Source organism: Convolutriloba macropyga, chromosome 1 (assembly GCF_964194025.1).
Source record: "Convolutriloba macropyga chromosome 1, txConMacr16.3, whole genome shotgun sequence".
Classification (NCBI taxonomy): Eukaryota; Metazoa; Xenacoelomorpha; order Acoela; family Convolutidae; genus Convolutriloba; species Convolutriloba macropyga.
Window position 1 is genome coordinate 62,967,313 of NC_134468.1, and position 13,043 is coordinate 62,980,355.

General features: G+C 37.8%; 1 protein-coding gene across 1 annotated transcript; it reads left to right on the forward strand.

Annotated features, from left to right (window-relative positions):
• The first annotated feature begins 4,569 nt into the window (after positions 1-4,569).
• LOC142341412 (tubulin beta-4B chain-like) lies at positions 4,570-12,660 on the forward strand. The gene is made up of 4 exons (XM_075392343.1): positions 4,570-4,808; positions 5,345-5,564; positions 8,332-9,258; positions 12,199-12,660. Exons 1-4 carry the CDS (start codon positions 4,752-4,754, stop codon positions 12,327-12,329), a joined length of 1,335 nt encoding a protein of 444 aa, XP_075248458.1. The 5' UTR covers positions 4,570-4,751; the 3' UTR covers positions 12,330-12,660.
• The last annotated feature ends 383 nt before the right edge of the window (positions 12,661-13,043 follow it).

Here is a 13,043-nt window from a genome sequence, read left to right on the forward strand (position 1 = left end):
CAATTTTTGCTTACTACTGATTCTTCTTTCAGTTTGCTAAATAAGGGATTGCGTTTGAACGAGCTAGTGATTACCGTTTTACAGCGGGAGGTACTGAGAACTCTTAGATGTTCCTTCGAAAACTTTTGCTGTTAACCGTTTTCCAACAAAAGTCACCGCCTGTAAAAACGGTCGCAAAATGGAGACTTAACAGGAGTATTGCGGTCTCGAGGACAAAACCATTTTGCACCTCTATTACTTTGCTTTTTCAAATATACAGTTTCATTCCATATAAATGACGGCATTGCTTGTCTCTATGTTAAATAAGCGCATCGCAAATTCATCTATCAAGAAACTGACGCCGTCACGTTGGATACGACTTTTGGGACGTGTCCTTGTGGACACTTAGCCTGGAAAACATGGTATCGTAAATATGGTAAGTTATAACGGCCTACGATACGTAGATCAACCCAATAACCACGCGCTTCGGTTGATTGCCTTACATTTTCATGCTTTTTCTGGGAAGGTAACTTATGCAACCTAATCTACCCTCTGCTCTAATAATTTGACACTATTTTGCGTCTACCAGTCCTGCAGTATTTTACGAATCGCATTTTTAAGAAATCAACCTTTCATAAATCAAAGAACTCGATTCCAAAACTGCTTATATTAGTCGGTTGTGCCCAATATCAATTCTGAGATACAAATGTTGCTGTTCGTAGCCCTAGAACTATACTTTCTAAATCGATATATAAATTATCAATTATAGCAATGCTGCGTTTGGATTCAGATGCGTTTTTTGCATATACTTATTGTCAAACTGTGAATCAGGACAATAAATCAAGGGAATGGAATAAAAATTTTAATATTCGTTGGTGATAAAGTTGAAACACTAGTTGTTGAGCAGTGGTCAAAATATGGCTGAATGGTTTCAATAACATAAGAAACTTGCGATGCAAATTTATAGTGCAGCTTCAACTGAAATGATACCTTCGCGATTTTTCTTTGCGTAAATGTTACAGCAATATTCAGACCGAACTTGACCAGAACCTGTTCTTCTGATGTCTTTTACTTGGGAGATAAGTTTTGACTTTGTTCAAGATAATATTTTTCATTTGATTCCTGTCGCTCATTAAATTGCTCGAAAAAATTTCGAGAAAGTTCATCGTTCTTTTCACAGAAACGTTTCTTGAGAGATCATTTTGTTCACAATCTCGGAGCTTCTACTGAAGAGAAGGAGAAGCGGACAAATAAAGTGTTTGTTTTTGCAGTGAAAATTAAAATCTTCGGAGTTCTTCCAAGAACTGGGAACCTGAATTTCGTAAAAGTTTGTTCAGACATCTTGATTTTTGAGTTGGGACTTTTTATTGCCACTGTATGCAAATTCATTTTTCAAAACAAGTGCCCTATAATTCTCGTAGCTCAAAAACTTCTCAGCTTGATAGAATTCTACAACAATTTTAGTTGACATCAAACGTCAGTTGTGATTGCATTTCAGTTTTAAAAGTAAAGTTATTTCAAACATCATAAACACGAAAAATTAAACTTCACTCCAAATTGAAAATTGGACATCATGCAAACTTATTTTTCTAATTACCGATAGGCGAATGATTGTTTGTGACTGTCGGTTAAGACTTCAATACAAATTAAACGTCCGTTACCAATATATGTCAAATTTTCTTCTTTCATAGCGCAAAAAAATTTAATCAGGCAATGGCAGTTTTTTTTGCTGAGCTGCGGTCGAAGATTTGATTATAGTTATCTTTTTCACTTCACTGTGAAATCTTGGCTATTATGCGCAGCATTCCGGATTATTGAGCTCAAAACAATGTTTGTCTTTGCCATTGTTGTCAGTTACACAGAATACATTTTTAATTGATTCTGGCTTGGTGGGATTTCTAAGTACATTTGAAGTCGAATAAAAATAAGTATAAAATAAGCATCAGTTTAGGTTTAACTGTAAGTTTAAGGATAAGTATAAGTACAAGTTTAAGTATAAGTCTGAATTTGAGTATAAGTATAACTTTAAGTGTGAGTATAAGTAAAGTGAAAGTAAGCCGATCCCATCAATAATAAGAAATACGATTTCATCAACTCTGATTGTCTGGAATGAAATGTCTACATTTTGACGTCTGCCACTTTAACTAGCGTCTGCTCAATAAGCTTATTCAACGAGATCTGCAAACAATTTTTTCCGCAAACATTAAATTTTTCGGCTGTGTTATTCTCTTTTTCAAAATACGACTTGCGTTCTCCAGTTTTTTTCTCACATCACTGCAGTTTCAACTGGTATTTTTTCTGCAAACACTTGTTTCAAAATTTGCAAAATCTAGCAAAGTGCTAACGCAGATATTGCATTGTTTTTCAAATTAAAATATACACTAGCCCTAATTATAGCCAAAAGGAATCATTCATAAACTGTATTTTTGAATAAATTGAAGACCATATTTTGGTGCCTCTGCAATTAGTATTTATTCATTTCCATTTGTCTATGCAAATATATGAGTATTCCAAAACTCCTCGTCAAAACAATCCAATGAGTAACATATCTGATCAATTTTGTATCAAGTGGATGGATGACTTAAATATTCAGAAACTTTGTCAACAATGAACTCTGTCAGCAGCAGCTTCTTCTCTATAAAAATAATTCAAAAAGGTAATCGGTAGAAAGAGAAAGAGAGAGACCACAAATTTTGTATTCCAAAACTCCTCGTCAAAACAATCCAGTGAGTAACATATCTGATCAATTTTGTGTCAAGTGGATAGATGTTTCAAATATTCAGAAACTTTATCAACAATCAAATCTGTCAGCAGCAGCTTCTTCTCTATAAAAATAATTCAAACGTGTAATCGGTAGAAAGAGAGAGAGAGAGAGAGAGAGAGAGAGAGAGAGAGAGAGAGAGAGAGAGTACAAATTTTGTATAAACTTAAAGGAAATAGAATTTTGCATTGAAGGATGGAGTAAAAGTTGGCAAGAGAGTGGGCAAAGTGAGAAATTGGACCGTGGAGTGCGCTCTTAACCATTTCAGACTGTTCTTTTCATAAGGTAACTTTTGGTGACTTTGGTCACTTTTTTGCGTCCTTCATTGCAGCCAACATTGGTCAGGCTATTTTCAACTTGAAGCCATGGTTGCGTAAGAGTTCATCCTCACACAGACAGCTTCACGGAGGTAGGGGATTGAACTCTCCATCATTGGCGTATGTATCACACACCTTACCTCTCGGCTATCACGCCAAATTGTTATTTGCATTTCATACGTTGTTGATTCAGATTTTTAATCCTTATTGCAAGTTTTTCTACCAGTTAAGGTAAGCACAAAAAATTTCCCGTCCACGCAGATCTCTAAATCAATCTTTACGATTTTGACTCTTTGCCAAAATTTAGCTGTTTACAGAGAATTTTGCCCGATTGCGTCAGCTCCACATTTAAACAATACGACCGGCAACAATATATTGAGATATTAGATCCATTCTGTCCTTCCCTCTCCCAGCTTAGTGAGAGGATTAAACTATTTTACGGAGGATTAAACGTCATTGGAGACCGAAACAGAATGTATCTGATATGCTTCCTAATAGTTTTATGACACCTACACAGCTGCGGTCTCACGATCTGTTTCGTTGTTGTCACCTGCCCCCCTGCTATAGAATAGGTGCCTACAGTAAATTGTAGTGGTAATGTAGCACGGGCTTTTAGGTCACATGATATGGCACCCAAATTGGCTCCCAAAGATTTGCGCAAACAGAAAATTTTTTATTTCTTGAGACAAATAGAAGTATAACTAATAAATCACGGCATTCCATGCAATTTCCAGACCTCATCATTGAGGATGAGCTGCGGTACACAAACCGAGAAATACATTTAACTGTATTCAAGAAGTCGCAACTACTTTAAACCGGAACTTCTGCCTTTGAAATTCCTCCAGATCTCATGGTGTCCTTCGAGTCAGTTTTAACTAACTTTATCGCCGAACCAGTTGACGATACACTGAATAAATCTCCCTTTTTAATGAAGCAGGTTTCAGGCTGGAGACAACAGTGCTTAGGACTCACAAAGTTGAGATCAGCCAGAAACTCAAAAATTATGCCTGAATCTGCTGTTTTTTTCTCTGAATGAAGTGACTCTGAAGTCTCGATCGCTTCTTTTTCAAGCTGTCTAAACTCTGCATCAAATGGTTTTTAAAGCCTCAGCTCTATATTAATAGCACGGGTTATAGGATATTAGGCGACCGGAATTTTTTTAGCCGTTACTCAAAAATCCTGAACCAGAAATTTGTGAAATTAAGCGAATACTAATTATAAAACACTTAAAAGCGTTTTATAATTGGTATTCGCCTGCGAGTCCACAAAATTGAGTTCCGGATATTCGCCTAATGGCTACGAAATCTCTGTTTGCCTAACATCCCAACCCGCCGTTGCACACAAAAATTATTGCACCATTGGATTAATTTGAGTTTTAACCAAAACATCAATTTTGTACCTTTTTGCTTTCAAAAAAGGAGATACACGAACTTGTCGCTTCAAACTAATGCAGAACTTTTGGCTTCAGCTACTAGAGTGTGACTTCTGCTCTTATATTTCACTTTGAACAAGGAAGAAACTAATTCCCGCTTCCACAAATTGACCATTGCCTGAGTTGAGTCATCATTTAGTCGTGACTTTTCCAAATTTGTCTCAAACAGTCTTGGCAGTGAAACTTCCCAGAGAGGAAACGGATATCTTGAGTATATAACATTAAAAGTAACAGTTCCCCTGCATTTAATTTATAACCCAAAATGAGAGAGATTGTGCATGTACAAGCAGGCCAGTGTGGAAACCAGATTGGAGCAAAAGTTAGTTCAATTATTTGAATATTTTATTTTCCATGAAAATTTCTCGGAAATTTCAAATTCCTCGAAATACTAACTTTAGTGAATAACATTATTTCGGCATCCCCAGTGTTTTTGACTACCACGGAAAAATGTTAAGTTGTTATATTATAGCACGTTACAATGTAAAAGGAGCCCGCTCGCATAGGGGGAGGGGGCAGAATAGATAGAATGATCCCTTTTCGATCTTCTTTGGGGTCGTTCCCATTATACCCCCCCCCCCCCCCCGCAGAGTGGTCAAGTAACCAATAGCCCTCCCCCACAATCATGGTAATTATACCATAATGAGGGGCTATAATTTCATGGGGTGGCCATAAAGAGGGTCTTTCCCATTATAGCCATGGGGGGGGGCTGTAGGTTATCTGACCACTAAGCTGGGGGGGGGGACTATAATGGGAAAGACCCGGGAAAGACACTTTCTTTGGTCATCGCGCTCAAATGCTGGAATCACAAATATTGGGGGTGATAACGGTGCATAATGGAAGACTTCAATTTTTCAGTTTTGGGAGGTGATATCGGATGAGCATGGGATTGATCCGACTGGAACTTACCACGGAGACTCCGATCTCCAGCTGGAGAGGATCAACGTCTACTACAATGAGGCCACAGGGGGCAAGTATGTGCCCAGGGCTATCCTGGTGGATCTGGAGCCAGGAACCATGGACTCTGTGAGGAGTGGACCCTTTGGACAGATATTCAGACCAGACAACTTTGTCTTTGGTACGCATTTTTCATTCGATCAGCCAACAGAATTGGCAAGGTTGACAAAGTTCACCGGTTGTGCCACCACAGCAGTTTGTCAGAATAAGAATAAACCCTCATAATGTTTTTCTTATGATTTGAATCATTCGGGTCAGACGACACATATATGGCGAAGTCCATTACTGCAACACACTTGTGTAAATAATTCGGATCTTTTCCGTTTGTGCCCCCCCCCCCCCCAGCTTAGTGGGTGCATGTTATTTGCACCCCTAGAAGCACGTGCAATATTTTTACACTTATTTACCATGTAATAACACGTGCTTTGTAATTGGGGGTGCAGAACGTACTGGGAGGGGGGCACAAACGAAAAAGATCCAATAATTCTTCGCTTCTCTAATTGTCTGCATGGACTCATTAGCAGCTTAGTGGGCATGAAACGCATGGCGCCACAGTTAGCGTATTTATGCCATAATAGGGCGAGGGGGCTATAATCTGGGACAGACCCAATAAACTTGTACTACTGTCACTCATTAAGCTGTCAACTGTTTTTAATTGCTCTCAAACGAAGTTTGTAGCAATTATATTAGTCCTGTCGGTCTTTTTTATGCGATTTTTCGCTTGACCGATTTTTCGTCTGACGCTTTTGACTTTTTGTCCTCAAAAACGGGATAAACAGGTAGCGCCCAGCGGGCATTAAGTGCTCTTAGAGCATTTCAGCTCTGTTTTAGCTCAATCTGTTTTGGAGACTTAAACTTATGGTGTGAAGGGCGGTTCTTAGAGTTGAAGACACCCCCACTGTTAACCCCCCCCCCAACAATTGCCCCCACCCCCCGCCACCACGTTGTTGCCCCTACCCCACTGTTGCCCACCCCTCCCTCCCCATCAACCCGTCCGTGCAGCCCCTCCTCCCCCCCCCCCCACCCTTCCCCCGTGGCTACTGACGAACGACCGATAGCTAAAAATCCGCAATTATATACAAATTTTCACATTTTTATCAAGTTTTTTGAAAATTTTTGTCATTTTTTGAAACTTTTCAGGTTCTAGGTGTCGAGGAACCTCCTCTAGAATTTTATAGCACGTTATTGCATAGCTTCTAGTGTTAGTGGAAAGGTTTCAGCATTTTAACATCACAAAATTTAGCATTTTCTTGACAAAACGTGCAAATTTTTTCAATTTTCTGACATTTATTTTTCATTATTCACGTCTTTCCAGACGTAAGGGCCAGAAAACGTCCTTATGGGTTTGATAATAAGTTACTGAAAAAAATTTTAATTGCCATGGTTTGGTTTTCAATTTTTGAATGACAAACTTTAGCAATTTTTTTGATAAAATTTGCAATTTTTTCAAGTTTTTTTTTAAAAATTATTGTCAGTTTTTATGTTTCTCTGGCCTCAAGAGCCAAGGAACCTCCTCTAGGGTTTGACAATAGGTTAGTGTATATTTTCTAATTGTAATGGAATGTTTTTCAAGATTTCAACACCACAAATTTCAGCATTTTTTTTTTTACAAAATTTGCGATTTTTTTCAATATTTTGCACATTTAATCTCTTTATTCATGTTTTTCAGCCTAACGGAAAATCTCGGTTAGGGTTTGATAATAAGTTAAGGGAAAATTTTTTTGGTCATGGATTAGTTTTCAATTTTTATTATCACAATTTTTAGCAGTTTTTTATGCAGCTTGCAATTTCTTACACGTTTTTTGAAGTTTTTTGTCATTTTTAGGCTTCTCCAGCCTCAAGAGCCACATAATCTCCTCTAGGAATTGATTTAAAGTTACTTTATGGCTTCTAAGTGTAATGGGATGTTTTTCAAGATTTTAATATCAGCCATTTTTAGAAAATGTTTGCAAATTTTTTTGAATCTTTAAATTTGTCAATTTTTCTGGCACCAGGGTCCAAGGGATCTTCTCCAAAGCCTGATAATAAGCTGTTGCATAGTTTCTAAAACTAATGGAATGGGTATCAATCTTTTAATGACTCCAGCTTTAGCAGTTTTTTTGATAAATTTTAATTTTTTTTCAATTTTCAAATTTGTTATCATTTTCCAAGTTTTTGGTTTTTTATGAGCCAGTGAAACTATTAAAAGCTTGAAATAGGGATAATGGATAATCTCTTGAGACAATGAATTGGTTTTGAAGATTTTAACACCTTGAATTTTAGCAACATTTTAAAATTTGCCATGTTTTCAAAATTTTTGACTTTTTGTCCTTTTCCGAGTTTAATGATCATTACTGGCCAACGTAGCTTTTCAAGTTTCTCAGATAGGTTACTTGACATAACTCCAGAGACAAAAAACTTTTGAAAATTTTCACTGCAAAATCTGGAAAAAATTTCCAATAATTTGCAAATTTTTAAAACAGTTATTTGATTTATTTACTACCAAGGCTAGAAAACTATAAGTTGCAGAGTCGAATCAAGCTAGAGCCAGCCTCACTGAACCGTGGTTAGCTACTGACAAAGCCAAACGCTCGCCGGTCGATTGAGAGCAATTCCGACGTTAGTCGGTTATGTTTACCAATTTGTTTCAAACCAGGGTTCTTTTCCAGTCTACGAACTATCGGTGCACGCACAAATCATAGTACATACGATAGAGGTCAGACCTTTTCAGACTTGATAATACGCCGATGGATCTTAGCTGCAAAATGCCGTAACACTAAACATTCACATTATATCCCGCACTATGGTATATTTACCCTAATGAGAGGTGCTAAGTTACATGACCACTAAAATGGGGAGCTATACTGGGAGCTATATCCACTAAATTGCTGAAATGAATTACCCAATAGGTCAATCGGGAGCGGGGAACAACTGGGCTAAAGGTCACTACACGGAGGGTGCCGAGTTGGTGGACTCAGTACTAGACGTCGTGAGAAAGGAAGCCGAGTCATGCGATTGTCTGCAAGGATTCCAATTGACTCACTCTCTCGGTGGCGGGACCGGATCCGGGATGGGAACCCTTCTGATCTCTAAGATCCGAGAGGAGTATCCAGACCGAATCATGAACACATTTTCGGTAGTTCCTTCTCCTAAGGTGTCCGACACAGTCGTGGAGCCCTACAATGCAACTTTGTCTGTACATCAGTTAGTTGAAAATACCGATGAAACCTTTTGCATTGACAATGAAGCATTGTACGATATATGCTTTCGAACCCTCAAGCTGACCACGCCAACGTACGGGGACTTGAATCATCTGGTTTCTGCAACAATGTCGGGAGTGACCACCTGCCTCCGATTCCCAGGTCAACTAAATGCAGACTTGCGGAAGCTAGCGGTCAACATGGTCCCATTTCCACGTCTTCATTTCTTCATCCCAGGATTTGCTCCTCTGACGTCACGAGGGTCCCAGCAGTATCGAGCGCTAACTGTACCCGAGTTGACCCAACAAATGTTCGACGCAAAGAATATGATGGCGGCCTGCGATCCTCGACATGGTCGCTATCTCACGGTGGCGGCCATGTTCAGAGGTCGAATGTCAATGAAAGAAGTTGATGAACAAATGTTGAATGTGCAGAATAAGAACAGCAGCTACTTTGTGGAGTGGATCCCAAATAACGTGAAGACCGCAGTGTGCGATATCCCGCCTCGTGGTCTGAAGATGTCAGCTACTTTTATTGGGAACAGCACCTCAATTCAGGAGCTTTTCAAACGCATAAGCGAACAATTCACTGCTATGTTTAGAAGGAAAGCCTTTTTGCATTGGTATACCGGAGAAGGTAAGATACTGATTAGTAAAATTATTTTTAGCAAATTTACCGAGGAATTGTTCTCAACCACATATTGCAAATTAGCCTTCCCATTATAGCCCCCCCCCCCCCCCAACCCCAAGAAATTATAGAACCCATTATGGATAATTACCATGATGGGGCTATAGGTTATATGACCACTTAACTTGGGGTGGGGGTTATAATGGGAAATTCCGTCAAAACCCAAATGGAACTTTATAGATTAGAATGTCGTAAATGTAAATTAAAGGCATTAACAGCCTTTTAAAAGTTGAGCAGTAAAATTCAAAACTTTCCCCTCAATAAAAAAGGACCATCAGTCACTGGCATTTTAATTACTGGCAACTCGCACTTATGGGGGTATAAAGACAAATGCAAACCCCCCATTGGCTAGTTAAAAATTGCCGTATTTTGAAAGTACACGGGGAAGTTCAACGAGGAAAACGAAGCAGATCCTGCTCAAACTATATGAATATTTAGAAATCATACAATTTACAATGATGGGCGATGGCCCGTTCTCAAGTGTCTCATTCAGTTTATCTGGATGAAAGTGATTCAAAATGAAAAAAAAAGAGGAAGCATTGTTTTTCAAGGTACCATTGAACCTAGCAGTAAAAACATTATTCTGGTTTTGGAACGCCTTTGAGTAGTGATACTAAAACTCATACAACAGTCTGACTATGTCCTCATTACCCAAAATATAATTATCTAGAAATTGATGACAGAAATTTTTTGTTTCGGTATTAGACATGTTTTCAATCTTTTAGATTATTTCATCATCGTAACCTAGAAGCATTCTTAAGACCCGCCTTATCCTAACAATTATTGAAAAACTGTGAAATAGATTTTTACCTAGAGTTATTTTGTTTTTAATCAACCGCTTGCTTTTTTAAGGCAGTTTTGCATTGAGAAACCCTTTGAAATTGGTGAAATATTACATTGTACCCTTATGTTATTTAGTGTTTGCTTAAGTACCTCATAGACATGTAACTCTGCTGCTAAATAGATCCTATGTTTTACTCTTTCTTCGTAAGTGCTTTCAAACTTTTTTCGATGAAAAATTAGCCGCACGATATGTTTGACAACTTTGTCTATTTCCCTAATTGTTGTGATTGTTGTTGACCCGTATATCAAGACTCCGTATTGTACTATTGGTTGTATGTATGTTCTAAATGCTTTTATCATCTGTGATTCTCTCAAAACTTTTCTCAGTTTATAAAAGATAGAACAAATTGGACATAAGTTTTGTGACCACATGCTCTGAGTGCTTTGAGAAACGTAGTTCATTATCTATCGTGATACCCAGGTATTTGAAACTTTGTTTTTCGTCAATTTTAGTGTTTTTTATGAATGTTCTTGACACAACTTTTTTTGATTTTTCTTTACAAAAAGCATGCTTTTTGTTTTTTCCTTGTTCAGCGATAGTTTATTTATTGACGTTATCTAGTGCTTTGTCGTGATCATCCTCAATTTTCGATGCAGAACTTCTGCTCTTCACAACAGTGTCATCGGCGTATAAAATAACATTCAATTTTTTCTGGGACAAAAACTCAAGTCATTCATGTAGATAATAAACAAAAGAGGGCCGAGAATTGAACCCTGTGGCACCGCACGCCTAGTTCTATAAGCTTCAGTTTGGACTTTTTTTCCAATTAAGGTATATTGCATTCGATTGGACAAATATGAGTTTAAAATGTTGTATATTGGACCACCTAGACCATATCTAACATTTTTGCGTAGAATGTTGTGATCGACAGTATCAAAAGCTTTCTTTGAGTCTAGAAAGGTGCATTTGGTTTTTTCGCTGTTGTTGTGGAGACTTGATCTCATTTCCTCTATTAAGGTTGCAATGGCATCAACTGTGCTCTTCCCGTGACTGAGGCCAAATTGTGAATCTGTGAGAATTTCAAAAACCTTTAGGTAGTTTTGCCGGTTAAAGAACTATAAAGCTGAAAAAAAGTTTTTCTGTTTTTTACCGAATTGGTTTTAAGTAGATTTTGATAAAAAAGTTTGTTTTTTAGATTTGATGAGCGATTTAAGGTTTTTACAAGTTTTTTGAAAATTTTCGTTAATTTGTGGACTTCCAGTTGCATCTGCCAGTTTCTTAAGACTACGTTTTTTCGTCGCTAAGTTTTTAACCTCATTGTCAATCCAATTTATGTTGTTTTTTCGTTTACGATGTTTTTCAGGGAGGTGACTGTTTAATGCTTCAGTGAGCATTTCGTGAATTTTTTTGAAGGCGTTGTCTATTGGTAAGAGTTCTAAACTGCTTTTGTGGACCACAAATTGATATCTGGGATCCTTTTCGAGTTTTTCTCTTATAATTGGATTATCTAGGTTATGCCAGTTGCGGCTTTTTAGAGCCTTAAGATACTTTTCTGGACTGCCATCGAGGTCAAAGGAACCTTCTACCGTGTGATGATCTGCTATACAGGTTGATGTAACTTTTGTTTCTATCAAAAAGTTAGAAAATATTGCGTCAATGAGCGTATTTGATACCCTCGTTGATACTCTGCCATTTGATACCCTCGTTGGCTCATAATTCTTTGATGTTCTGAGACCGTTTCCGGCTAAAAGGTTTTTTAAACTTTCGGCTTTTTTGCTGTTTATTAAAAAATTAACACAAAAATCACCACAAAGTACGTGTTTTGTTTCTGGGTCAATCATTAGTCTGTCGAGATATCTTTCAACCGCCAAGAAATTGTTGTTCTAACGTATTTAGAGAACCAAAGGGTACGAAAGTGTTGAATTTCATTGTTGTTGTACAATTTCGCAGAGTAATGAAAGAAAAGTTTTCCTCTTGAAAATAGATAGGAGTTGAAATAAAGCAAGCGTCAATCTTTCGAACTTAGCTCTCTCGAAGTTTTAGTTACCCATGAAACGGTACCCTGGGTTCTCTAATTTTATAAAATGATCAGAAAACCGTTTAAGGTATGGATGAGATGGAATTCACGGAGGCGGAAAGCAACATGAATGACTTGGTGTCTGAGTACCAGCAGTACCAGGACGCCACAGCCGAAGAGGAAGGCGAGTTCGAAGAGGAGGAGGAAGAGGAGGGATAGGTACTCCCCCCCCCCCCCCCCCCGAACGGCTGCTATGACGTCATAATGACGTTCCATTCCCAACCAGCCAATATTATGTAATGGAGACTACAACAGACTGTGAAGATAAAAAACGTAATATAAGTAGCTGATTGAACCCAATGTCCCAATCAATCATTGTCATTAACTAACTTTTCCCTTATTCAATATTACTTTACTGCTATACTGCATTTTGCCATTTTAGTCACCTTAACAAAAACTCTGAATACATGTTTATGTTGCAGAGAGAAACGTAAATTGTTGTGTTTATATTACCAATACGACAACAGTTTAATAAACTTTGAGACGACTGTTTTAAGCTCACAAATAGTACGACACATAAGCATGCTTCCTTTGACAATCAACAAGAGTGGGTTTTACTGATGCACTAAATTTTTGTCGACAAGTTATTGTTATCACAAGCATTTACAGAAGCAGCTTAGCATGAACTGCCGTGTTAGTTTTGCAGCAAATAACCGGGACTTGGTCATTTTGTAAAATTTGTGGCTTTAAATATACTTCAAATTTTTAATACGTTGACCTCTACATGGCGCAAATCGGTATCAGTCGGTATAATATAATGTAGGCCCTCATCATGCTAAAATGTGATTCTCAGTAATACGACGCATTTAATATAGCCCCTGGCACTATAAATTTGAAAAACGGTTTGACTTAAGATTTCTGCGATCTGATAAA